Consider the following 18,168-nt stretch of genomic DNA (forward strand, 5'->3'; position numbering starts at 1 on the left):
TCAAACACATATTACCCTAAGATTGGTAAATCACATATCAAAACTCTAAGGTTAGTAAATAAAATTACCGAAATACAACACATGAACAGTATTGTTTCATTCATGATGGCTATTTATCAAATAGAGGACGCAAGGGCATGGAATTTTCTTGTTCTGGGCCACATTTTTTTTAAAGAATGTATACAAGGCTAGTTGCATAGCTTGCTTTCCCCCCCCCCCCCAAATTAAAGTTGTAACCAGTCATGGGCTCATTCAATTTTCACCAAAACTTTAAAAATTCCATTTTTATTTCAATATTTAATGCATTCTGTTTGATTGCATTAAACGTTCTTTCTTTGCAATAATTGTTTACAGTAATGGTAGTAAGAATGTGTTTATAATTGTATTTAAATTTCCACATTATATATATATATATATATATATATATATAAAAAGAACATGTGCTGATAGACAACCATAAATTGAAATAACACCAGTGCACTGGTTCCCAAAGTGTGGAGCCCCACAGAACTTTTCTTTTCTTTCTTAAGGGGCAGTTCTGTTTATACAAAGCTTTTTTTGAATGAAATATGGACAGACTATTCTGCATATTTTATTTCGATATTTAAGGTTAAATGGATGGAAGTATACATTAAATTATAAAATTATGTATACCCATATCTAAATTTTATGTTAGATCTGTTTATTTGCAATTGTTCTGGAAAGAGGGATATGAAATATTTTAAGAGGCACAAAGTATAAAAGTTTTGGAACCAAGCTTTTATACAGTACTTTGTGTTTGTCGGTTTTGTTTGTGTAATGGTAGGAAAGGTGTCAAACAAATGTACACAATGTAAGACAGCACATTATATCAGAATGAGCTGTATATGATTAAAATACCTTGCTTCTGTTACTGATTGAAGTCATGTACTATTATAATGATCAATAGTTATTGCTTTCCTTAAAAAAAAAGTGAATTTTAAGGTGTCTTTTAATGTTTTTCCTTGAATAAAGAAGTTTCATGTCATTCAGGATAAATGAACACACTAACAATATACTCTTCATAATATTTAATCCTTGTTACCAAGGTTATTGAACCATATAAATTATTGTGTAGTATACAACCAGCATAGATGCTGCAGCTACACAGTGTCTGGAGAAGCACTAAAGAGCTGTGTAGTCGGAGACTACTATACATCATGATGAGAAATGGAGAAATATTTGTGAAAATTGGTTATTAACCAATGAACCATCGGATCAACTTTAAAAGCAGCTGCTTGTATACAAAACCTGAGTAAAGTCTTAATGCTGCGATTTGTGCTTCACTACACAACATAAATACAGAATAATTTATGAAACCTCACAACAGATGGCATACCGGGCCAATGAACAAGCTCCCTCCTTTCCCCCCCTTGCTATTCTACAAAGAAGCAATATCACATGGTATACTAACAAATCTGAAAGTACTTCTCATCTGTACAAGTTAAAGAATTGGCTAAGAAAAGGAGAAAGTAACAACTCTCTTCAGGTTTTTCACTCGGAAGGTCACTTCTGGCATCTTTTCAGCTATAAAAGAAACAACTGCATTTCAAGTAACTTTACAATACACATAATTAATGGGAACAAAATTAAGTGAAACTTAAAAAAATTAAATACACCAAACTCGCACTTACTTATGTGTGTATGTACTCAGTAATCCCGAAATTATAACCACACCATCCATAATGGACTAGGCTGCATAGCTCGCAGTATAAAAATCTAAACAGCTTCATATGCTAGAGCACTAGTAATTTATACCTGGTCACAAGTCCAAGTGATGGAGTAAAGATATCATGGAGTTTCAAAAGGGCATGATTTTGGGAGTCATGCATTTGGTGCTTCAATGCCAGAAATGGCACATCTTGTTGGTTACCCATGGCCCACTGTGGTTATGGTGTATAAAGAATGGTGCTGAATGGGGCAAACTGCCTCCCACCAACAGAACAATAAAGGATTATGCAAGACGGATATTTGTGGTAAGTATGGGTATAGCATATTGTAAGAGCTCAATGGCAGATCACTGTGCAACAGTTGACATTGTGATACAATTTGGAGAATACAAGAACAGTTATACAAAGATGATGTGCCACACACTCAGATGTATGGGGTTCCACAGCAGACAACTCAAGAAACACTTGTCCTCATCACTGATCATTTGACAGTAAATGCAGTTGTATCAATGTTCTCGTTCGACACTAGAGGATTGGAAATGAGTGTACTGGTTGGATGAATCCAAATACCTATAATGCAACATGCCGACAGCAGGCTTTCATGTGTAGTGAAAGTAACACATCTATGGACCCATCATTCATGGTGCTCACTATCCAGGAAGGTGGTGGTAGTTGCTTAATATGGGGCATGTTTTGTTGGCAAGAACTAGGACCCCTGGTGCATATGGACCAATGTTTGTAAACTGGTGAGGTCTATTGCCGGCTCTCAGGGTTCACGTGAACCCTGCATGTTGCATCTTTTGCCGGACAGAAACATGATCTTTCAAGATAATGTGCTGTTTCAGGTCTGCACTGTGCACAAGTGGTTTGAGGAACATGGTTAAGGTATCACCCATTTTGATTGGCTTCTAAATTTGCCTGACCTTAATCCCATTCAACATCTGCGGAATGTTTTGTAAGGGGGAAGTGTGGCATATTGACATGCAACCATCATTTATTCCATCTGTTACTCTCCTGCAGCAAATCCAATCAATCAGTAACATTTTGTTGGATCCAGGGTCATTCTGCAAAATGAGAGTGCCGATCTGGCCACTAAACAACCTATTTCGACATTCACAGCTTTGGGTTCCTTATATGGATTACAAGCCTTTAACCCCAGGGGTTTACATCTGGCTTGGCATACCTAGGGTCCTGAGTTGGACATCATTCTTCTCTTTCTTGGTGATTCCCTTCTACTTTGTTTCTCTCAGGGTAACTCGGGAATTTTTTTTTTTTTGGCTGGTGCACCATAAGCCTCAGGCTTCCTTGTACCATATAGCTAATAATTCACAAGGCATGTTACCATAACAGGTCACAGATCTAGCAAAGTAATACCACCAACAAATTTTACCAGATAAAACATGAACCAAAGTATTGCCTCTCCAGGTACAGATGGAACAAACAAGAAGAGATGGTATTGGCATGGCTGAGAATTGGGCATATTCATCTTGCACACCTGTTTTTATTGTTGGGAGAAAATCCACCTTGGTGCACATCCTGTCACATTCAACTTGTGGTCTGTCACTTTCTGGCAGACCATCTACTTTACTCAACTATCCACAGTAGCACCTTCCAGTCATTCAGCAGATTGAATGAAGCTCAGATTTTATCAAATTTCCCCAGAAATCATGGCAACATAAAAGAATTCTTAATATGCTCTAAGCCAAATGTTCCCAAACTTTCTCTATTCACGGTAATTTTTTCATGGTGCCCCTAGGCCAAAAGAAATACCTAACAGTTCCATTTATTAAGCAGTTAGGTCCAAACAACTTAATAAGTAATGTTGAAACTGTGAACTAGTCGTTTGCACAGTGTCCGATAGATGTAGAGTACGGCTGTTTCCCTCAAATTTAAAATATCCGGTAGCACAGTAGCACAGTTTTTGGGAACTGCTACTCTAAGCATATTGGCTTATACACATCAATACAATTAAATAAATTATGACAGACAATTTGGCCTCAGGAGCCCTTGTGCCATTAAACATCATAACCACAACATTCCAGGACCACGTTGTTTTTTTTTTTTTTTTATCTGCAGGAGTTTGATTGATTGATTTGATTTTGCCACAGTTGAGACCAGTGATTCCTACATGTTGTTTTAATAAAGGATTTGTAATCAGTGTAGGGCACTTTCAGGTGACAGCAAGGTCCAGGTCCAGTGATGGGATGTTTAGCAGCATGATTTGCACATTCATGCACTGGGATCCAGCAGAAGGTGTTTCAGGATGGGATGAGGGGGAGAAAAAGTAGACTGGATGGTAGTGACTGCCTTAAGGAGTCTGTATGTATCAGAGCTTGTTTGAAATGGTGATTGTTATCTAGGGCTAGTTTTATTGCTTACAATTCTGAGATATAGATATTGCAGTTATGGTGAAGGACACTGCTGTATCTGTTTTGGAGACATCGGTAGAGAAATGTAGTTTCTCTGTTTTCCAATGTATGCACTTCATGTAGCTGCTGACAGTTGTTTGCTAAGATGCACTTTCCCTATCATTGAAAGAAATCATCACAAAGAGGTGAGAGTCCAGGGAGGTTCAGCAGTAGCAATGTATTGGAAGATACGTTGAAAGTCGATGTCTCAACTGTCATGAGCTCTTCCAACCAAAGTCCTGCAGGACAACTTATACTGTGGTGTTACATGACATATTGAGGATCAGATAGGTGTATCTGACTGGGGTTGAGATGGAATATTTTTAATTTTTTCCATGTAGTTACTGCTTTACACAGTAAGGTTTTTCTCCTGAGATGCAGAAGGAATTCATTTGCCTCAATATACAGGCTGTGGACTGGAAATGTTCTGAAGGCTCCCAGAGCTTATTTTAAAGGATGGTATTCAGACTTAATAAAGAACTTTTCATTATATGGTAGATTGGTGATACATAATACAAGTGGGACCAAATTAAGGTTCTACAGAGATGTAAGGGGGGGGTGTTTCTATTAGCAGCCTAAGACATATCAGAGATGGCTCTTAAAGGTGTTCATTTTTTCTTATTTGACATGAAACATCAAATAAGATTCAATGATAAAGCTGCTGCCCCATCAGGAAGCTAGTTAATCATTGAAGTTTCTTTTTCTGAATAACAAATTGAGACAGGGAAATTCACTGTATTTTGGGAGGGGGGGAATCAGAACATAAAACAGTGGTAAGATTCTTCTGCATTCCTGGGCGTGCTGGAATCCAGCAAAATGAGAAGGCTGATCAAGTAGCTAAAAATCCACTCAACCCTGCGTCTTCATCTATCTCGGTCCTTTATGTGGCAAATTGTTGAATAATCACCATCACTATGGCAGCAACAAACTCATAAGCACTTTCAATAAAGAAAATTCCACAACACTGGAACTCTAGTTCTCAGTTAAACAGAACAGGTCCATGAAAGGACATTCATTAGGCATACACATCTCATCTCACCTATCTTTGTTTGTTGATAGGTGAGGCTCCTCACAGTTTTCATTGTCCCTCCTTATTGCCACAATCAAGCTGCTTAGCTCACATTTTAAATCTCTTCTAACCCTGCATAATTTCTTAGAACTGAGTTGTATTCTTAAACAATGAAGTAAATTTCTCTGACTTCAGTTTTCTAAAGCAGATTTATTTATGTAAACATTTCTAATGTATGACTAGGAAAAATAATTTCACTTAAAAAATTACTGTGACGAGCACAATTTGGCCTTCAAAATCAGAAACTTCACATTTTCTTAATTTCTGTGAAGACTGTTGTACTGAGGTTAATTTGCATAATGACTGATAACATCATATTTGGCTTCATTAAAATGCCTTCTCTGAATAGTATAGATTCTTTATAAGAATGTTTCAGATGGTTGATGGCTAAAATTATAAACCACCTTTTTTAATTTAAATAAGTTGGACTAGGATTGGATTGGATACACCAATCCAGGTTTGGGGGGAGGGGTTGCAAATTTTAGAATTTATTTAGCTATGATGAGTGTTAAAAAAAAAAACTTGAATGCCTTCTGATGGATGGCCATGCTTGACTGGCAAACTTGTTCACTCTTGGACTACAGCAATGGTTGCACTCTAAACTTTGTTCATGATGGTTCATGGAAACAATTTCTCCCAGTGATGGCGATGGATGGTAAGTGACATGGAGGTTGAGTCCCTCTAAGCCTGATTCTTATTTTGAGTGACTAGTGGTGGATCTGTAGGAAGGAGAGGAGACAAGTCTCCTAGTAGATACTACCAGATAATGATGTCATCTGGAGCCTGGGTGTGCAGGGTCTTTCTTTGCTTCACCTGTAGACTGCACCTAAACAGTGTTGGTTGCTGCTATTGCTGCCCCTCCAACTTCACTAAGTCCAATGAACTGATTAAGATTTGAGGGAAAACAGGTAAAGAAGGTAAAGTCACAGGGTTAACTAACTCCAACAGTGAGATGATCCCAATATAAATGAGATGTCTGGTCACCCTAATCTACAGACTGAAGTAAAGTTAATTTTTATATAGCTGCCATCACTACATCTACAGACAGCCTTTTATTAGGAGGGATTTGTATGTAAATGAGAGTTTTAACAGTGAGTGACATAATGCTAAGAACTTGGGTCAATGGTTTATCAAGTGTTTGGAATGCCACTCAGCAGGCAAAGTTTAGAGGAAAAGGAACAAATTACCATGAAAAGTATGCAGCAAATTAGGGTAATGCAATTCTGCTATTTTAGTATCAAGATACCTTAATATTCAGCTTGTCTTTATAGTAAAAAAAAAAAATATTTCTAAAACTAAGATGACTGATAATGGCACCAACGAGCCACAAGTGCAGTGGCTCTTCTCCCTACAGATCCACAACTGGTCATTCAAACAAAATACGAATCAGGTTAAGAGGGACTCAATATCCACAATCATTGGATTTAGAGGAACAAGATTATTCATGTGTGGGTGAAGATTTTATGGCTCCAGAAAAGCAATGTTTTTCTTAATTTTGCCGTTTTATTGACTTAATTGGCATATTAATTTATTCTCTAGAAGTAACTTGATAGTCCTAGCTATGCTACTTAATTTATTTTGAATTTAGATACGGATTTTGTAGATTATTACTTAGTACTGGTAGAACCTTTTGCAGTTTGAAACTTGCTACCATTGTGTAGTATATTACATCGCTATAGCAGTAGTAGAAGCACATTTATTCCAAATGTTTGTCTAGTTATGCCTTGAACTTACTTAAGCTATCAACTTCCACAACAACAGATGGAAGTTTTGTTCCAGCAATCAACTACCCGCTGGCTAAAGGCAAACTTCCACACATCTATTCTATAACTGTCTTTCCTCAATTTGAATCTATGTCCTCTCAGCTTTGTAATCTAAGCAAGAGTAAGAATCCCATCAGCATTGAGCAGGATATCAGTCCATTCATGGCCTTATACAGATTGCCTCGGAGGTGCCTAGCCACCAGAAGCTGCAATTTGCAGAACTTTAGCCTTTCTACATAAGGGTGCCCCTTTGTTCCCTTCACCAGTCTTGTTGCCCTTCTCTGTACTCGTTCTAGCAACTTTACATCCCTAAAATGAGGCTTTCAGAACTGTATGCAGTACTCAAGGTGTAGCCTGACCATTGCCTTATACAAGAGGATATTACCTTATACGTTGCCTACACATAGGGAATGGCATAACGTAGCTCAAACTTGATAGCATAAGGTTTAATGTAAAATTAGACAGTGTAACATGTAGCACTGTACTAAGATTCTGTTAGCTTAGTATAGTACTGTCAATTGATCAATTAAATTTATAAATCTTGTTAATTAAATTGTATTTAAATAGAAATCATGACCCAGACTAGAGCAGCAAAGCAATGTGCATAAAGTAGTGGCAGTGCTGTGGCTCGGGGGAGAACCGAAGGGGATGATTTTCCTATGCATCAGTCTAAAAAAATGTGCAAAATGTTTGTGCATTTTTTAGAGAGAGATTGTCAAAATTAGGTGCCAAATCAGTTCTGGTGGGTGTCTAAGAGTTTGAAGAGTCCGGCAGAGATGTCCTCGAAGGAATTAAAATGAAGGAGGTTCAATCTCGTGTACCAGTCAACACAGCGGCAGTGTTCAGGGCAGAATGTGCTGGTCCTGGAGGAGCTAGTTATTATCGGTGACTCAATTGTCAGGGAAACGGAAAATATATTGTGCAAAAAGGATAGGTGGAATAGGACCAGGGTATGTCTGCCAGGGGCAAAGGCTGATAACATTGTAGAGCTGATATCATCTTTTAAGGGCACAAAAGGTGATACTGTTGTACACATTGGCACTAATGACATTAAGTGTAGGCGATCTGCGGTTTTACTTAGCAAGTCACAGGTCAATATTGAAAAAAAGTTGCGAGTTAGGGTTAAATTTGAAAGTATCTGCACTCCTGCCCAGACACGATAAGAGGGAGTATATGATTATTATTAAAATATGGTGCAAGGAAGCCTGAGGCTTATGCTGCACCAGCCAAATTTCTGAATTATCCTGAGAGAGAGAACAAGAGTTAGAAGTAGAAGGGAATCACCAAGAAAGAGAAGAATGGTAATATCCAGCTCAGGACCCCTGGGTGGGCCAAGCCCATACTCACCAGATGTGAGCCCTTGGGTGACTTGTCAATCAATTTGTCCTTGGAGAGATTGTGCAAGGCTCATGGAGTAGGTTTTTTTTTTTTCAGTGTCATCTGTGCTTGCTAACAGGAGAGACTGTTCTACAGGGATAGGATATACTTAAATAGAAAGGGTGCAAGAATATTTGCTGATGCTATTGAGGCAATGTTAGATGGTCGGAAAACTGCTAGTTTGGGGGGATTAATAGACTAACAGTAGCTGCAGGCAGAGGTGGAAGTGATTCTTGCACTGCTTCTATTAGAATGAGCAGCAGCCTGGAAAGCAAGTTGCTGGGAATTTTAGGAACTGCTGGGAGTCATCATGAAACAAGTAAATACATGGGCTGTGTTAGAGTAACTAAGAGTATAATAAATAAATCTGATGAATTTGAAGTGCTTGTCAAGACATCAAAGGCATATATTGTTGGGATATCAGAGACATGGTGTCACAAATATAAGGAATGCAAAATTGGAATTTGGGGAGTACAATGTACACAGATAGGAAGGGAGGAGGGGTTATGCTGTTAGTTAAGAAACACAAAACTAAGTGCATCTAGTTAACATAGATGGACAGTGTAATGTTGAGTCAGTTTGTGACATAAGCATTGGGAAAGCAAAAATGGTGGTAACAGTTTGTAGGCCTAATGACTCTGATGAGTACACTGAACAACTATAAAGAGAAATAGTGGGCTAATAAATCAGAATGATTTATAATGGGGATTTTAATTTCCCATATATTGACTGGAACTTGTGGATTGGTCCACAAGTTCCAGAAAGTCTTTTGTAGATTTATTGGATTATGGTTTTGTTCAGCAGCATGTTTGAGAGGCAACCAGAAGAAGTAATACTCTTGATCTGATTATTAGCAGTGATTATTCCTGCATTAAGAACTTACAGATAAAGGAACCACTAGTAGGTGGCAGTGATCAGTGTACTGATGTGGGATTTACTAAAAGATTTAACTACCATCAGAGGTAAAGGGAAGGGTTTTTGCTTTTGTAAAAGGTAATTACAGTGGTCTCAGGGATTTTTTAAATTCTATACAGTGGGACCAACTGATGATGTTACCAACAGCAAATTCTAAATGGGAAGCATTTAAAGAATTAATCTTAGAAGCTACTAGGCTTTCATCCAACTGAGAAATACTGTTCAAGGTTTAATCCTAAATGGATGTCACATGAACTAATGAGACTCATGGCAGAGAAAAATGCATGGGTGCATATAAATTATCAGGCAACAGCCTATGGTAGATATAAGCTAGTCTATAATCAAGTCATAAAGGAGGTTAGGCAAGCAAATGCAGATTATGAAAAATCTTTGACAAAGGATGTAAAGAAAAACAGCAAGGACTTTTTTTATATATAAACTCTAAAAGGAAAGGGATCAGATTGGTCTGCTTGATATTGATGGATTGACTGTAGATGATCCTGCTCAGATAGCTGCCAAACTGAATGAGTATTTTGCACCTACATTCACACATGAGGAATTCTATAGGGAAGTAGAGAATAGAAGCTTATTAAACTCTAACAGGGAACTAAATGATTTTAAGCAAAGTGGAGCAAAAATTGATAAAGTTAAACATAAGGAAGTAAGCAAATCTTTAGCTGCAATTATGAGGGCATCAATGGATTTAGGGGAGGTCCCCATTGGCTAGAGATGTGCAAATGTATCTCCAATTCACAAAACAGGATCAAAGAATGACAAGAGTAATTTCAGACCTGTTAGTTTAACTTCTGTTCCAGGGAAAATAATGGAGTCACTGGTTAAAGAAGCATTGCAGGATCATCTAGACAAGACTGTAGTTATAGTTCAGACACCATAGGTTTAAGGGGAAGTCTTGTCTGACCAAATTGATTGGATACTATAACATGGTCACAGAGGAACTGGATGCAAAAAAATAATTTTGATATATACTTGGATTTCAGGAAAGTTTTTGATACTGTTGCACATGGAAGGAAGGAAGACTTGATTACAGATTAGCTTATATCTGCTGTATGCTTCTGTGTCGCCTTATAATTTACATGCATTTTTCTTCTCTGCCACGAGCCTCATTAATTCATTTGACATCCATTTAGGCCTGAACCTTGAACAGTACTGCCTAATTGGTATGAAAAGCCTAGTATCCTCCAAAATTAAGTCCCTTAAGGCTTCCCATTTAGAATTTGCCATTGGTAACATCATCAGTTGATCCCACTGTATGGAATTTAAAAACTGTCTTGAAGCCACTGGAGTCACCTTTATGAAAGCAAAAATCCTTCCCTTTACTCTTGATGGTAGTTAAATCTTTAAGTAAAACTTGCATCAGTACACCATGATCACTGTCACCTAGTGGTGCCTTTATCTGCAAATTCTTAATGCATGAATACTCATTGCTCATAATCAGATCAAGAGTATTTAGTCCTTCTAGTTGCCCCTTGAACATGTTTGCTATAGAAAACAGTCCTCCAATAAATCCACAAAAGTTTTGCTAGTGTGTGAATGACCAACCCACAAGTTTCAGTCAATATCTGGAAAGTTAAAATCCCCCATTACAAGACATTCTGATTTACTGGCCCACTCTAGTTCTCTGCATAACTGTTCATTGTACTCATCACAATCATTAGGCCTATAACACACTCCTACTCTCATTTTCCCTTTTCCAGTGTTTTTCACACCAAACAGACTCAACATTGCACTGTCCACCCACATCACCTGGATCCAGTTCCTTAGATTTTGTTTCTTAACTAACAGCATAACCCCTCCTCCCTGTCTATCCTTTCTGTACACATTGTACACCCCAAATTGCAATTGACACCATGTCTCTGATATCCCAACAATATTTGCCTTTGATGCCTTAATCAGCACTTCAAATCCATCAAATTCATTTACTGTACTTCTAGCATTGGTGTACATCAAAGTATACATGCACCTATTCTTACTCTTAGTTACCCTAACACAGCCCATGTATTTACTTGTTCCATGATGACTCCCAGGAGCTCTTGAAAGCTCCAGCAACTTGCTCTCTAGACTGCTGCTCATTACAATAGAAGCAGTACAAGAATCACTTTTGCCTCTGCCAGTGGCTACTGTTACTTTTTAGTCTGTGATTCTCACCCCCAAGCTAGCAGTTTTCCGACCCACCTAACACTGCCTCGATAGCATCAGGAAATATTCTTGCACCCTATCTATTTAAGTGTATCCCATCCCTGTAGAAGCGGTCTCTCCTGTTAGCAAGCACAGACCATGCTGAAAAAAAATTCTACCCCGTGAGTCTTGCACAATCTCTCCAGGGCCGGATTGATAAGGCTCTCGTCATATACTCCTTCCTATCATGTCTGGGCCGAATTACAGACACTTTTCAAATTTAACTACCAATTCTTTATATGCTGTGATCTTCAGATAATTCTCTAGCAGAATAAAAAAAAAAAAAAAAAAAAGGAAATTTAGTTAATTTCAGTCCAATCTTATTTTTTTTCAAAAAAAGTCTACTGCTTCCATGTTCATCTTTGATGATACTCAGATTTCTAGAACAGGAACATATCTCTATCATGAATTATCCTGGTTTCTAATCTCTCTTGGCAGAAGCATATCATACATTTTGTGTGCTCTGTATAAAAAAAAACTGGGTGTTCTTTTTTGATCTTGACTGCACGCTGTGAATAGTGTACAAGTCTCAAACTGTTCTATCATGGAATATTGTTTACACATATAGGGTGTAAACCCCAGATGTGTAAACAATATTCCAAGGTGTGTGTGTGTGTGTGTGTTGATACCTTCTTTACCCCATTCAAAAGAATGCAGTCAGGTTAATTAATGATCAAACTCCTAAAAATCTCTCCCCTCTCTCTTTCATATATGTTCAGTTTTTTTCTATATACCTTTTCTATAGACACTTCCATGGACACTGTTCTTCTGAATTGGTATCTGTAATTTCATCAGTCTCTTCCAAACCAAACAAGCAGTCAGCATCCATATATTGTCCAACTCCAAACTCATGGAACCAACTTTTCCACTTTTGTATTTTTGAACAACCTTCCTTCATATTATTTCCCAGTCTGACATCAAAAAGTATCTTCTCTCTTCTCAGCCTTCAATTAATTTATGGTACTTAGTACTGTACGTTTTAATTACTTTCATGTTTTAGTTTAGGGTTTCAAAATGACAGAACTTACCAATGAGTTGGTGTACTCTCTGCTGAATGGCCCATCACAGACCCTGCTCCTGTGAAAGATTTAAAAAAAAAAAGTTATACCCTTAAAAGATTTTTTAAGGAACTATACTCTCTCTCTCTCTCTCACACATAAAAATAGGGTATATCCTTTTGTATTTCAATCCAGAATAAGCATATGCAGAAAGTAGAATCATCTGTTTATGTGCAATAGTGATCTGAAAAGGATTTAGTTATGCAGACATAAAATTACTCAGGGCAGTGTTAAGATGAAAACCTGGAAATGACTGAATCCAGGGTGCAAGCTCGCAACAACAACAATATGGTATTAGCATTAATAATGGCCATATCACAAGGAAGCCATGCTTTTGCTGAACCAGCAAAAAAAAAACAAACACCTATATCCTTCTGCTCCTGGAGTTGCCAATGCTTAGCAACTCACGAGCTAGGGGGTGGGGGAACTTCCAACAGTCTTGTCTATACCTTTTCCTCCTTATTTGTATTTATATCCATGGTTCTAATTTAGTTCAATACTATAACAATTTTATCTTCATTTGGTTTATTTTCCCTCTATCAGATCCAGTTACCAAGCTAAAATATTCAAAACCTCTCATGAGTTTTTTTTTCTGCAGTCCAAAAAAGATCCAATGATGGGCAATGCATCTGGTACACTGTCCATCTTTGGACCCTTACAACAAGCTTTTTTATTTTTCGGTGCCGGCCTCATACTAGACAACATTCCTAACTGCCTTATAAGAAAACTTATAACCTATCTATCTCTACAAGTTCAAGCTATTAATAAATCAACAAGACACCATGCCACCTCTCTGCCTAGATCATAATCCAAAAATCTTTCTTCCTCAACTGGAAGAAAGTATTATCTATTACTTGTAAGTTTTTGTAAGAGGACAAGCTATTCTGGGGCTACTTTTGGCATCATAGGTATACGAGATGTGACAAAGTTTCGAGAATAATTCATTTAAAAATTTTATTTCGAAAATTATACAGATTGTGAGGCCATCACCTTCGAAGTAGTCTCCTTCAGACTGTACACACACACATTCCAGCGTAGGATCCATTGATCGTAACATTTCTGGTATCTGCTTTAATACCTGCATTACATTACTTTGAATTTCAGAAACTGACTGAAAATGCGTTCCTTTCATGACTCCTTTTAATCAAGGAAATAAAAAGAAGTCACAAAGAGACAAATTGGAGGGAGCTGCAATGTTGTGATAGATTTTGAAGTTAAAAACTCTTTCACTACACCGAATTTCTTTCTGCTCATGAGAGAGGTTTTTTGGTACCAGCTTTGCACGCACTTTCCTTGCAACAAATTTTGCAACAAAATTAACCTAAGACCTTTCCTGATTAATGTTTAGTTTTTTGGCAACCAGTCAGATAAATGTTTAACTGACCATTCCTGAAGTCTTGCAGTAGTTATTTACTACTCACCTGATCTTGATATCATCTGCACATTTTGCTATTATGCCTGCATCACTTCATTGATGTCATTTACTTACTGGGACATTTTTTATGTAATGGAGGGGGGCAACATTTTCTTGTTTGCAATCAGGTAATTAAGTCTTAACAACCCTGAAATTATTTTAAGACCACATTTCACTGTGCAAATCACTGTTTAATGGAGCAATTTGAAATGTTAAAATGCACAAATTTTAATTAAAAACATATAGTCTAACAGGAACTATAAACCATGTATATAATTTAACTTAATTTACCTGCTAGTGCACGGGACTTAATATGCTACAGGACACCGAAAGCAACAGTAAAGAAACAGTTCCACTGTTAAGTTTTTATTTTAATTAAAATTTACACATTGTAATATAGTTGATCCTCCCAAATACAGAAATCCGATTTGACAATTGGAAAATTTGGATTTCTGTTTGCTGTTTGTCTAAATCAGTGGTCTCAAAGAGGAGTGCGTGAGATAATCCGCAATAAATCAATATTTATTAATTATGAAAACTTTAGTTTTTCAAAACGTAATTGAAAATAAAAATTATAAATAAATGTTTTTTTAATACTTTAATATGCAGCTTTGTTTGATCGCATGGCAAAATATAATTTTGTTTTGTATTTTAGATATGACTTCCATGTAAAAAAATTTATAAATAAAAAAATAGAAATATATTAAACTTATATATTTAATTTTTTATTCCGGGGCATATGCTAATCCTTTTAAGTAAAATAAGGGTGCATGACCAATAAAGTTGGGAGCCCAATCGTATACAATATGTGTATATACAATGCATGGTATAATAAATATTTGTCTTAACACTTTACCACATGCATTTTTTAAGTTAATTTATTCATCCAATTAAATAACATTTCAGGAACCTTGCTGGAACCCATAATCATACTATATCATACTACTTGGCTGTACTAGAGGACAGAGAAACAAATTATATTAAATAATTAATTAAACTTCATACCAACCAATACTTAAAAAATATTTTAATACTGTAACTAATAAATAATTAAAACTAGTTTAAAATATTTAAAATATATAAATAAAAACAGTTAAAATATTACTGAAAACAGATATTAAAGAATGTTAAAAATTTAAAATATACTGCAACAACTGTAGCTTTCGGAGACGGCAGTCTCCTTTCTCAACAGTGGGTGGGTCCCACTGTACCACCTCAGAGGATAAAGATAATGAGATTATCAGAGTCACAGCAGACCTTAAGAAATGTGGTTACCCCCAGAGTGTCTTAGACAGATTCATTAGGGGAGTGAACCATCTACCCCTGTGGGCACTGCATACATTCCTTACTATCCAGGCCTTGCGGAACGCATTGTGCGAATAGTATGGGGGTGTCAAATACGCTGCGTGCAACTACTGGGACGGAGGTTGCACACAGTGATATCAAGAGTTAAAGACCCTCATACTGAAGGAAGCCAGCAGTGGTGTAATTTATGAAATTAAATGCCCGGATTGTGAGGTATGTTAAGTGGGAGAGACGGGGTGGTGACGTAAGGATTGGCTGGGGGAACACAGGAATGCAATAAAGACTGCAAATTACGGGAAGTCTACTGTGGCAGAGCATTTCTGGGAGAAGCAACATCACAGATCATGCACAGGGGTTCTGGAACCATAAATGGCTCGAGAGCTTACGCATTGGGGCAGCCAGTAATACCATTAATAGAGATAAGGGTGTACGTTTACACCCTATCTTTGAAAAACGGTTGTCTTGGGACACTCGGAACAGCTTTGGGTAGCGCGCTCCAGAGCCATTTCTGGTTCTGGTGCGCAAATGGGAAATACCAATCGCATTCCTAGGGAACCATGTGATGAATGCCGTGGACCTGCTATTTAAGGATGTGGCATACAGCAAAATGTACGCTGTTGAGAAAGGAGACTGCCATCTCCGAAAGCTACAATTGTTACAGTATATTTTAAATTTTTAACATTCTTTAATATCTGTTTTCAGTCATATTTTTACTGTTTTTATTTATATATTTTAAACTAGTTAATTATTTTATTGCAAATACAGTGTTTTTAGTTACAGTATTAAAATATTTTCAAGTACTGGTTGATGTAAAGTTTAATTATTTAATGAGTTTTCCCAGTCTCGTAGGCCTATTTAGAGAGGGAAACAAATTGTTATTAATATATTAATACAAACATCCAATTATCTATTACCTGTAAGTTTTTTTTTATATATATATATATATATATATATACACACACACACACACACTGAAAGGTAAAATAAATAAAGGTAAAATAATAAATACTGGCTTATCTGTTAACAGCCTCCTGTTTTCCAAATGCTTAAGTCTCCTTTATTTAGTCAAGAGGTGCTGTTAGTAGCTTATTTATACCTAAATCGGGCCTGGGGCTTTTAATTACTTGGCCAATAGCAGCTTGCCAGGTGGTTTTACTGTATCCCAGTGTTTCTTCATTCAAATGTGACTGGGGTTGAAAGTTAGCTAAGGTTCACTCTCAAAAGATTTTCTAAGTTGGGATTATCGTGGGGGGAGAGAATTGGCAATGTTTTTTTTTCCTTCTTGAGGTTTTCTGTTTACAGAATTTCCCCTCAAACATTTTTATATGCATAGACACATTCTTTAAATTTTCATCTACAGTATTGTACTGTAGATGAAAGAATCCTTTCAACCAAAATATTGGTTGAAAGGAATGCAGTGTTGTTAAATTGTCAAACATCCCACAGTGGAATGAAGGGAAGGCAGTGTGGATTTTGTTTATTCTCCCATATTAGATCTTTTTTGTCTTAAACTGAGACATAAGATTCCCCTGTGTCGGTACCTCCACAGCTGCAATCTATTTAATAAATCAAACCTCCAGGATTTTTGTGGTTGTTAGTTTGATGTTTTGCTATGTGTTCCGCAGAAGATAATCCATTGAAAAAAAGTACTGATTCCATATTTCCCTTGCTTCTTTACCAATTTTTTTCAGGGCTCCGATTAAATGGGAAAGGTGTAAAAATGTCTTAATTTTTACTTTCCGTTTGCCTTTGAAGCCTATTGCTTTGCCATAATCACTACTTTTTATCACTATTTGGTCCTTGAGGTTGTCACAGACATTCTCTCAGATATGCCAGACAAGCTGCACTTGCTACCTGGGAGTCTAAAACGCTGATGGAACTGATATTCGGGTGACACTCAAGTCAAGTGGACCTAATTTCGACGATGTCTGGAAAGCCTGTGACAGCCAAATCCTCTGCTTGCACCTTCATGGTGGTGGGACTGTTAGTAATCCTGAGTATAACCTCCATGCACAAGTACATGGTGGGTGACCACCCAGGTGTGAACCAACGTAAGCAGGGGTCGAGGTGTGGCGCCCACACCACATGGAGGAACGCCGCCCCTCTATGTTACCAGGCAGTACTAGGTGGTAGATGACTCTCATCAACCGGTGAAATACCACCACTTTGCTTATTGGAGGCTTGAAGTGGTGGGAGCTAAGTTCCGGTCAACCCTTCCCTATCTCTTCCATCATGCAGTATGATTGATGACTTTTGAGGTTATGATGAACATCGTGGCGAGATCCAATATTCCTTACATTTCGAGGGTACAGCTCTAAAACGGTGTTTGCAGACCGGCCGCTAGTTAGTACACCGGACCGAACCTATTGGTTACTCTCTAGGAGGCTTCCGGATCAGCTAGTGTATAATCTTGCTACCTCTACTCTGCCAGGTAGTGACTGGAGGGAGTCTGCATGGCCTCAACAATGCGGGGAGCATTGTTGAGGCCATGTTATGTCAAGGATCTGGGTATATTCTTACCATGTGTACGCCCTATCCAAAAATTTCATACAGCATGTCCCCCCCCTACCTTTTCTTATTATTTAATACACCATGAATTGTCAAATTAATAGGAGCAAACTTGTGAAAAGATCTAAACCAACCAAACACTTCCTAGTTCATTTCACAAGTATACATGGTCTCAGTTTAAATCTCAACGATGTCCATTTCCACTTACAGTCTGCCAAAGCCCATGTACTTTTTCTGACAGAATCTCAATTATCGGTTGATTCAACCGCTGCTCACCTCAGTTGCCCAAATTATTCACTGTATGATTCCTTTCACCTCAAAGGTGGTACTTGTGCATATGTCCATTTCAGTATTCCCTGTCAGAGACTTGGTAATTTGGAATCTCCTCTTTTCGATCTTCTCTGACTGAAAATCTCTCTCTACCTCATTCTGTCAAATTCATCTGTTGTCTCTACCATTCTCCCAAT

At 37.4% G+C, this 18,168-nt stretch overlaps 1 protein-coding gene across 4 annotated transcripts in view; it reads right to left on the reverse strand.

Annotated features, from left to right (window-relative positions):
- Window positions 1-1,043: 1,043 nt before the first annotated feature.
- LOC150091209 (nuclear receptor subfamily 2 group C member 2-like) overlaps window positions 1,044-18,168 on the reverse strand; it is a 595,426-nt gene continuing 578,301 nt past the window's right edge. For all 4 annotated transcript variants that reach the window (XM_090374734.1, XM_090374740.1, XM_090374722.1 and 1 more), the window contains 2 exons: window positions 12,445-12,493; window positions 1,044-1,545 (listed from right to left, as the gene is read on the reverse strand). In XM_090374734.1, coding sequence (XP_090230860.1) covers window positions 1,542-1,545; window positions 12,445-12,493 — 53 coding nt within the window. In that variant the 3' untranslated portion in view covers window positions 1,044-1,541. The remainder of the gene's footprint in view (window positions 1,546-12,444; window positions 12,494-18,168) is intronic.

Source organism: Mastigoproctus giganteus, chromosome 1 (genome assembly GCF_048544385.1).
Source record: "Mastigoproctus giganteus isolate SK-2022 chromosome 1, ASM4854438v1, whole genome shotgun sequence".
Classification (NCBI taxonomy): domain Eukaryota; kingdom Metazoa; phylum Arthropoda; class Arachnida; order Uropygi; family Thelyphonidae; genus Mastigoproctus; species Mastigoproctus giganteus.